This window comes from Sus scrofa, chromosome 1, assembly GCF_054392235.1.
Source record: "Sus scrofa isolate SSC_HxYL_T2T_F1_AM1 chromosome 1, Sscrofa_HxYL_maternal_Yorkshire_Landrace_v2.0, whole genome shotgun sequence".
In the NCBI taxonomy this organism is placed as follows: domain Eukaryota; kingdom Metazoa; phylum Chordata; class Mammalia; order Artiodactyla; family Suidae; genus Sus; species Sus scrofa.
Window position 1 is genome coordinate 235524912 of NC_139383.1, and position 10823 is coordinate 235535734.

Below are 10823 nucleotides of genomic sequence, written 5' to 3' on the forward strand. Positions count from 1 at the left end.
TCAAGGATTTATCTTGACTTAATTGTATGAATTATAACTCAGAGTAAGCAAATAGTTGATGGGAGGATTCCTACTTATAAAATTTTAGCTAATAAATGAAAGAGGAAAGACAGAATTGTAATACAATGTAATATAATTGTACTATGACCATTTCACAATGCCCTAATAAAGCAATGGATCTTGGCCAGGGATCAACAAATTCCAGTTAAGGGCCAGACCCTGACCGTGGCCTGTTTTTTTCTTAGCCTCTGAGCTAATATGATTTTTTACATTCTTAAATTGTTTTTTTAAAAATTAAAAGAATAATAATATTTTGCATATTCCAAAACTTATATGAAATTCAAATTTCAGTGTTTATGTATAAAGCTGTAAGGGAACACAGCCATGTCTACTTATTTACATAATGTCTATGGCTGCTTTGGGGCTGTAATAGCAGAGTTGAGTAGTTGTAAGAGAGCTTATGGTGCACAAAACCTAAAATATTTACTACTTGGCTTTTCACATTAAAAGTTTGCCAATCTCTACTCTAGCCAATGATCATGAATTGTAGCTAAAGCCTAAAATAAGAGGCAACCAGAATACCAATGAAGTATCTTTGCAAAAAAAAAAATCAAAACCAATCAAGGCTCCTATCAAACTACCAGTTCATAGAAAATACAATGGACAGAAGAACACGTAAGATAACACCATTGGGATGTATTCAGCAATATACATAATGTTGGAAACTACAGGATAAATACATTTCTTTGAAAAAATCATTTTACACAGGACAAAAAAGGGTACCTAGTGGGGAAACTTACAGACTGAATAAAACAATCAATTGTAATGTGTAAATTACAGATGTATTCTAATTCAAACAAACTGTGGGTAAAAACAGAATTATGAGATCATGAAGGAAATGTGATCCTAACTTAATATATGTGGGTATTAGGAAATTATTAATTTGTTTAAACTTCACAATAGAATGGAAGTTTTTGTTTGTTTGGTTTTTGTTTTGTCTTTTTGCCATTTCTTGGGCTGCTCCCGCGGCATATGGAGCTTCCCAGGCTAGGGGTGGAATCGGAGTTGTAGCTGCCTGCCTACACCAGAGCCACAGCAACGCTGGATCGTTAACCCACTGAGCAAGGGCAGGGATCGAACCTGCAACCTCATGGTTCCTAGTTGGATTCGTTATCCACTGTGCCACGATGGGAACTCCTAGAATGGAAGTTTTGTTTTAACAAGGAGGCTTTATATTTCAAGTATTTTTTAGAAGAAGTAATACGATATCTGGAATTTGGGTGCAAATAAATCTAGGGAGGGAAAAAAACAGAAAACAGGGATATATAAATGAAATATAATTTGTCATGATTTGATAATTGTTGATTAGCTGGATTATAGCTAAATAATTAATAAATTAAATGTAGTAATCACACTATTCTCCCTAGGGTTGTATATGTTTGGATTTTCCTTAATAAAAGTATTTTTAAAAGCATTCTTTCCAAAAGGTCTTGAGGTTCACACAGAGAATAATTTTATAATCATAATTTATTTCAAATAATGAAGAACTCAATGGTAAAAATACCAAAAGCAAAAACAACCCTTTGTTTCACTATGGTATAGACTTTACATTTTATTTCTAAAAATTTCAATCAATTTACCTTCAGTAAAAGCATAGTGTAATGGACCAGGATCAACTTCAGAAAATAATTATTTTGGAGAAGACAAGCTGAAGTACCTTCAAAACCAGAAGCCTAATACAAATGATTGCCAGCCTTATATTACTTCTTGGATACAACCAACATTTTAATTTCAGGAGAATTAATGATTATAAACATTTCCCCATCAAACAAAGGCAACTTCTACTTTTAATGTTAGATGTAACAACTCTAGTTAATACCAATAGTTAGCTAACATCTATTTAACAAGTAGCTCTTGCCAGGCACTGAACTAGCTGCACATATCAACACAATTTAACACTGACAATTCATCCTGCGTACAGGTATTCCCATTGTCATTTTACGATAAAGGACAGAGACAAAGAAAGATTAAGCTGCAAAACCAGCTAATAACTTGAGTCAGACTGGAAATTAAATCTGTCTGATCTGAATGTCAATACAGTCTTAAGGCAGAAAGCTGGCACCATCTCCCTTCAACCCCTTGAAATTTTTGACATGGTTCAGAGGTTAGGATCTGGACAATCTGGACCCTTCTCCAGTGCAAAACAAATTTAGGGAAGAAGCCCTGGTCCTTATATCTTCCAAAGAGCAAGATGAGTTACGAAGTTTATATCCTATCAAAAGTTTTGCAAGTTACGGACTAAAGAGACAAAGATTTTCATTAAATATTGTTTGTAATAGCCAAAAAAAAATTAAAGGAAATAAACTAAGGTTTTGCCAGTAGATAAATGACTAAATTACCTGTAGTACAAACATATATTGAAATAATATACAACATTACATGTAACTCCTTAATATACCTCAAAAAATACATAGTTACTGAAAAAAATGCAAACTACAAAATAATATATACTATACAGTTCTTGAGGAAAATGCTAAACATACAGTATCATGCCATTTATACTTATTTATGAATCCATAAATATGTAATAAAGATTTTTTAATAAATGTATATGAAAAGAATGAACCTCAAGTTCAGAACATTTCTTACCTTTAGGAAAAGAATCAAGAGAATGGTAGGGGGTTATTTTAGCTGTGTCTATAACATTTTACTCTTTTAAAAAGATATAAAGAAAATATGACAAACTGTTACACTTGTTTAATGTGTATGATGAGTATGTGAATTCTTTTCATAATATTTTCTATTTTGCATATTTGGGACATTTTAATTTTTTCTTTTTTTTTTTTTTTGGCTGAGTCTGCAGTATGTAAGTTCCCAGGCCAAGGATCGAACCCATGCCACAGCAACTACCAAAGCTGCTGCAGTTATATGGCCAGACCTTATATCACTGCACCACAAGAGAACTTCGATTTAAATTTTAAATAAAAAGAAATACAGCAATTGCATTTTCTTTATAAAAATTTTTTAAAAAGAGAAAGAACACTTCAGTGTATCAGTGGGAAAGGAAGAAGGAAACCTGACAGAACTGGGATGAAAAGAGGCATAGAAATGTAACTCACTGAAGGTCACACAGCTAAGAAATGACAGAGGCCAGGATTCCAATGTAGCTCTCCTTGATGCCAAAGCTGCCATACTGTTCTCTAAAATTAATTCATATTTTCCTCAGAACTTTCCAAGTAGAGATGAACTGCATTCAAACTGAGCCTCTTGGGAACACTTAACTCATAGAGTTGTCGCTCCTAATCTTACCATTATAAAGTTAATTCCCAAGGAACTACTAGAAAAGTCAACTTTTGGGGAAAACAGAACTTAGCTGACTAGTATCATGAATGTGTTCCCTTTTGTGTGATTATTTTGTGGTTGAAATTCTGGTATTCTACAGGAGCATTTTAAATAAATATGAAATCCCATGACACTGTATGTAAGGATTGACAGCTTGTAATATCAGATCAATTTAAATGACCACCTTGATGACAACTGCAGAAGTGATTTCTACCTTGTTGAGATCTGAGGAATTTCCCACATTTCTTGAAGTATTTGGTGAGATCAAAATGTTGAGGCATTTGGAGAAGTTAAATATACAAAGTATTGAGTTATTTGGAGAGAGACCAGATATACAAAGTAACATTTTGGCAATCTATGACTATTAAAACATAAGTTTCCCCCAAAATACATATATTTGCATGATAATTTTGAATCATTCACCAACATTGTAGACTAAAGATGTACTAAGTAAAACCTGCCAAACAATCAACAATTGGGAGCAATTTCCACCAGGCAAATTGCTAAGACAAAGAGGGTACAGCCAAGATTGAACGTGAGGGAGGAAAAAAAGGTCTTCAACTCTCTCATACAATAAATTCCAACTCCTCCAAATCTATGAACTAGTTTGTTGCTCTTCTCTCTTCCTACATATTTAAGCCCTCTTTCTCTAATTAATAATTGCTTCCTCCAGCAAACAGGCTTAAATTTCTCCCATCTTGAAAAAAACAAGAAAGATTGTCTCTATTTCTCTCTCTTCATACCTAAAAACCTAAAGTCTACCTCACATTAATTAAAAAGTTCCATTTAATTATTAATTGGTCAATTTATCCACTGAACAAATATTTGAGCGCTTACTAAACACCAGGCACTGTTCAAAGCATCTGGATAGACCAGTGAACTAAACAAAGATTCCCACCTTTGCTTATAGTCTAGCTAAAATCAGGCAATAGATAATAAATTATGTGATATGCTTAGAGGGGTGCCTGGCACATAATAAGTACTACAAAATTTTTTGGTGTTATGTTTGCTGTTGTTATTTCTCCTTCTCATCTGCCCTGCCTTCCATTGACTGCATTCAGGCATCCACTCTCATAAGTCCATGAGTCCATTAAAATGACTGAGAAAGGAATTATTGCCCTCTTTCCAAACTGCCAAATCCAAGAAACTCTTCCTCATCTTTTGAGAATCAGGCACCAAGTCTAGGACGCTTCTTATCTAAATTTTCCATCACCGTCCATTAAGAGGCATTGACTACTTTCATCTTTACTGCTTCTCGAACTTTTAGCTAAGATCAAATGACTATTTTAATCTTTGCTCCATTGTATTCTGACCATGACTGTGCATAACTGTCTTGTTTTCCGTATCTCTGTCTTGTGTTAAACCATCAGTTCTACTGAGGAAGTTGTCCAGTATCTACCATGGTGCCTAACATTTCCTAGGTACCCAATCAATGTCAGAGGAATAAATGTTTCTTTAAACATTGTTCTCCATAATCCTTTGATATTTGCTCAACCAACCCCCTCTTGGGCTGTGCAAATAAAAAAAACAAAAAGTAAAGCCAATGCACAGACCAGCACAGCTGGTTGGAACAAACGAATACATTTTGCTACTATTTATAAGTGGTTTTTAATGATTCAATTGTTTTTTAAGATCTCAATAAATAATAGCAAGAAAAACAGTTGCTAATATATTTGGGAATAATTGAAAACACATTAAAAATCATCCCCATGCAAGGTTATTTTTCCTCCTCAAAACTTTAAATATTTGAATTACTCACTTGCCACCTAACACCATGGCCCTCAAAGATGGGAAACCAAATTAAATTAAATTTTTAATCTACTATGATCAATGAAAAGCATGTTAGTTATTATCTCCATTACTAGAAAGAGATTTCAGAAATACTTAAAATAGACCATTATCAGAAAATGGATTTTTTTCTCATCAAAAAAATCACAACAAGAAAATACAACCATATTCCTAAGTTATACAACATTGTCCCTTCTTTATTTTTATAACACAGGGAGTAAAAGGCAGCAGACAAAAATCAACCTGTCAAGAAATGGTTTATACAGTAATGGACTAGCCCTGCAGGGGATTCATTCTGCTTTCACCAGAGAGCCCTTTGTGTAACAAGAACAAACTATTAAGGGTTTAATGACACTGCAATAGCATATTAGACACTGAAAAAGGAAACGAGGATTCTTTTCACCAAGTTGCTGTTGTTTCTACCACAGCCACCACGGGATCAACCATCCACACAATTCTCAAATGGACAACTTGATTGGGAGACGAATTTTTCTGACTTTAGCCCTGCTTTTGATTCAGCTTTTTCTCATTTATTTAAAGATCCTGAAGAACCTAGCTTTTGGCAGGAATCACTGGAAGTTACGTTCTAGACCCAAAAGGGACAAGTCAGCCTCAGAAACAGAACCAGGTTTGTTTATGGAATCTTGCTCCTCCCCCCCCCCCAACACACACACTCGTAGCATCTCAAACAGCTGTGGCAAGAGTGAATTTGGCAGCAGCTGAACTGGACTCATCTACTTTGCAGGACTGCTGCTTCTATACACTCTTAGTTGCCCACTTGTCTGCACAAGGCCTGATGTTCTGTGGTGGGCACCTGCTGATGAGGGTAATTATAGCATTAGTGGAAGCAAGCATGCCATCTAAGGTTGAAAAACAACTCTAATTAAAACTCCATCATTTTACTCCCTCAGAACTGTTTCTTTTTAACCTTTTACACAAAGGTTACTCAGAGATTATAAATTAAAACTGCATCTATTTGAAAGCAAGCCTTTAAACAGTTGTTTAAACATTCTTGAGGAGGAAATCACCTTTCAAAATTAAAAATATTATATGCCAGGTGAACATATGATATTTGTAACACCAGACAGCACTTGCTGACTCAACTTTCAATAGATTTCCACATATTTCTGTGTGGGTGGAATTAAATAATAGTAATAACATGAATAATACTTCAAGGATAAATATGAAGTCCAGATTGTATAGAATGGAGGCAAAGAAGTTTTAAATTACTATTATGCCTATTGACCAATTCAACAGAGACATTATATAAAACATTAATATCCAGAAACTTAATTTGATATCCAAAATTCAAATATATAACTTACACATTAACTATAAAATTGGTATAAAATTCATTCACATTTACTTAAAAATAGTTTTAGATTTAAAAAATAATCTATTATGCACTTTCAGAGAGGAACAAATTCCAAGGAATGAATAAGATTAAATCCTACTTCATCCTCTCACAATTTTATGATTTGGGGTGTCATAAAATGACTACAGTAGATTATTGGATTAAAGCTCGCCTTGTCAACCATGAAGCTAAAAGTAAGGAGAGAGGAGAGTGGTTCCTGAATTAGAAAAATGAAAAAAAAAAAGGAAAAAAGCTTTCCAAATCAACAAGGATTGATTTATCAGACACACCCAGGACTGTGGCCCAGAAACTGAAAATATGCCCATTATTGCCACTGCTAAGACTCAGAACAGCTGCCTCTTCCTCCTGTGCAGGGTATTTCTACTTCTGCTGGTGCCAGAATAGAAGCAGACCCCAGAGAGTGTGGCAGAGAGGACACACACTGTCCTAACGTGGGACTGTCATACTCCATAAAGATTATCAGGAGACCATTTTCTGAGTACCAAAGAGACTGCCAGAAATGTGAGGTTTTGATTTCTAATCGTGGCGTTAAAATCATAGGACAGACCTAACCTCTCTACGACATTTCTAAGAAAACGCCAATGTATTTAGTGATAAGTAGGTAGGAAATCTAATTACCAAGGTTGACTCAAACTGACCTCCTCTACACTTCACACACAAAATCCCCATGACTCAGATCACAGAAAAAAAGTAGTTCTGGATAACCAAGAATATGGCAGACCTCTACTTGGTGAAGAAAATCTCCCCCATTATCTATGATGCACGTCTGCTTTGCTGTTAGTGAAAATGAAAAATAATGCAATCATTCCCACTGGGGACAAAGTCATAGACTGTATCATTCCCTGGGAATAACTTTAACTGGAAGTGATTTCAACACTCTAACTAAAGCAGAGAAGAGAGTAACAAAGGCCACATTAATAAAACAACTACATAATCATTTTATATTCTCACAGGAAAGAAGACAAAGATGGAAGAGAGCTTCCATATTTTATTATTAACTAATTTTTCCCATATTTATCTCTTTCTCTTCAAAGAAAAGAGCAAAATCCTCTTATGATTTTTATCAGGCTGGGTTCTATAGTATTTCTGAGTCCAACACACAATGAATAAGTTTTAAAGCCATATCACAGAATATCTTATTTGTTCACAGTAAATAAAAAGCAATTATTAATCATATTAATTGATTTAATCTTTATAATTTAAGCTATGTTTTTACATAAAATAGAGTGAAAGTTGAAATTAGCACCAATTCACTTTAGGAGGGAGAAAAAAACCTTACCTTGAAGATTAAAAACTTTTATAAGTATATCTCTTGCAAGTATTATTATTGCTTGGCTGTTTGCATAAATAAGTTGCATGTCTTACAAATGAAGTAGAAAGTCTTTGTTATTAATTAATGGAATCAAGTCTTGGTTAAAAACCATCATCCCAGCTCTAAGATTTATAAAACTCCATTATATTTGTTTTAAAAATTCTGATCATTAAAATTATGGCTAGGAGCACTTATTAGATTTTTAGAACAAAATCAATATCAGACTTGCCATGCAACATGAAAATAAGCACAGGCTTTTGCCATAACTGATTTTTAACTGAATCACTAATGCTGCAATTAACAAGTATTTACAGAGAAATACAGCACCATCACTACCCTTAGTAAACAGAACATGGTTACTTTTCCAGATGGTTACTTTTTTTGGTTGTCATAGTATCTATTATTCTCCCTTTCTCACACATTTTTATTCTAGCTAACAGCCCTTCAAGTTATTTAATCTAACTTTTGGTTTTATGAAGATTTTATATGTTCCTTATATAGACTCTGCAAACACCTGTTGAACAGAATCAAAGAGGCAGCACAAGAAATAACTTAGAATAACACTTAGACTTTCTATTAAAAAGAGGATGAGATTAATTCTTAGTTCATATAATTGATAGAAACCAAAAGTCATCAATTGCTTATGTTCTACATAATTTATTTCATGAAAAAAACCTATCTTCAGAATAATTGTCTCCTTTTTAAATATTTTCATCTACATTTCTAGACAAATAGTATTTCTATGGCTGAAATAAAGTTAATTGCATTTTAAGTGTTCTATATTCATATTTAAATAAAAAGCCTACTCACAAAACACACTAAATATTAAGTATTTCAAATATTTAATAACATTCTGCTAGTAGATTTTTGTGAAAAAGCAAACAAAATAAACACACTGAAAATTGTATGTGTTTATATTTTATCTGTTAAAGGAATATTTTAAACATCCTTCCTTTTAGGGACTAATTTTTATCCTTCAATGATGACCCCTCAAAAACAGAGAAGGGTAACATTACTCATGCTATGAGATACAATGCTTATGTACCACCTTTTTTTAATGAATTCAATTTTACTTCAGCATACAATCTCTACTGTCAACTCCTCTGGATGTAAAACATAAGGACACACATACAACTGATGTTCTCAGTGATGTCTTGGAAGTAAAAGTGGTGTTTCTTTCTTTTCTAGAAGCAACAGGAGGCTCTGCACTTTCTTCTAGAACAGAGTTCTCTCCCTCTAGGCTGAAGGAAAACACAATATTTAAATACTAAAAATGTAAATGCAGCTAAAGTTTTTATCAACTACACTTCTCTACACACATAGGATGCCTATATTCATTTCACTTGAGTGTTTTTATTGCACTAATTAGACATTGGAGAGGAGCTGACACATGGAAAACTGTTTTCTGAACGCTGTATACGTTAACAGTAGGATTATAAGCACCTGGGATATTCTTGCTATTCTCTGCATGCAAATGACATTCTGCAATTAAATGCACCCATTAACATAGTGGGGGTGTGGGATGGAAAAGAGCAAGTGTTAAAGAGTAAAAAATATGGCATACCCTTCCTATTCCGCCCTCATTCAGCGGATGCTTAGTACCTTTGAACATGCTGCATAGGCAGACCCTCGGGACATACACGAGTCACAACAATACACTCAACAACATCTCCCACACTCCGTTAATTGCAAAACTCTAATGATCTGACAGTGAGCCTCCGCCTCTCGAACATGTTTTCCATTTTTGCTGAGCCACCCAGAGGCGTCAAGAGACCTTGGGGGCTGAGGAAAGGAAAGTCGTTCCTTCTTACCCTTCCTCACAGCCCCCAACACTTTGATTAAAAGCGGCTCCACAAGTTCCCTGGATTGCGCCTCTAAGGAGGCAAGTTCAGCACCATGGAAAGTGCTCAAGCTGCGTGCAGCGGGGAGAAAGACATCAGGGGCTCTCCCCCAGGCCACTCACCGGCGTCTGCTGAGATGGGAGTCCCGAGCGCTTGGTGGATCCCTGCTTGGAACTTAACCTTTTCCACGACTCGGCAAACCTGCCCCGGCTGGCGCTCCGGCTGCGCCTGCGGCTCTCTGCGCTGTCCTCGCGGTCCGAGCAGCCCCGCTCCATTTCGGCCGCATCCCTCCACTTCTTCCCCATATTAAGTTCGCCTCGCTCAGCCTTGCTCGCTCCTCTCGCCTCCAGGTCTCACTCCTGCCTGCGCGTAGCTCACTGTTGGCGCCGCCTTTGCCTCCGCCAGCTCCCGCTACAGCCCTGCGCTCGGTTACCGCCGCCGCTGCCACCAGGCTGCGCTTGCGCCCGCGACTGGCCAAACGTGGGCTGGGGCTGCGAGCGCCACCTGCGCCCAAGCCAGCTTCCTTTCGCGCCCCCAAATTACTTTCCACTCCACAGCCACCGCCTTCCCGGGCGGGGAGTTACGGCCCACGCCTTGGGCTATTGATCCGCCTCTGGGTAGCTGCTTTCAGTCACCCACTCCGCCTAGTCCCCCAGGCCTGTAGAACAAACTCACCCCACACCAGGCTGCAAGTGCAAGCCTGCGTTACCCATTCTGGGTGGGTGGAGACTAGTTGACTTGGACAAAGACTAGAAGCGTACAACTTTGTCCTCCTTCCTTTTCTTTCTTCCCTTTCTCCTCTTTGCAGCAACAACTGTCGCTCAAGTATCCTTGGGGAGAGTAGCGCTTCATCTCCTTGTCAGACGCCACGCTAATTTCTTCTCACTTTTTCTCAGACTAGCTCACGGCTTCCCAAACTTGACCGCACATTGGAGTTACCTAAAAAAAATTTTTTTTAATGCTAGTATTCCTCAGGGTCTAATTTAATTGGCCGAGCTGTGGCCTGGGAATCAGGATAGTGAAAAATCTCCCCAGGTGATTCTTGCTGTTTTAATCGCAATTAAGAGCCTTCAGGACCTGTGCTCTAGGGACAGGGTGAGAAGGATCTTTGAAAGAGCAAGAGGGTTGATACTTCTTAAATCAACTCATTTTTTTCTCCAAGAGA

At 36.6% G+C, this 10823-nt stretch overlaps 1 protein-coding gene across 8 annotated transcripts in view; it reads right to left on the reverse strand.

Moving 5' to 3' along the window:
* TRPM3 (transient receptor potential cation channel subfamily M member 3) overlaps positions 1-10597 on the reverse strand; it is an 845347-nt gene extending 834750 nt beyond the window's left edge. For 5 of the 8 annotated variants that reach the window (XM_084987408.1, XM_084987304.1, XM_084987407.1 and 2 more), the window contains exon 1: positions 9781-10542. In XM_084987408.1, coding sequence (XP_084843534.1) covers positions 9781-9963 — 183 coding nt within the window. In that variant the 5' untranslated portion in view covers positions 9964-10542. Of the gene's footprint in view, positions 1-9780 lie in introns of all 8 variants that reach the window. The other 3 variants (XM_084987411.1, XM_084987334.1, XM_021074417.2) reach the window with 1 other exon arrangement.
* Positions 10598-10823: the final 226 nt, after the last annotated feature.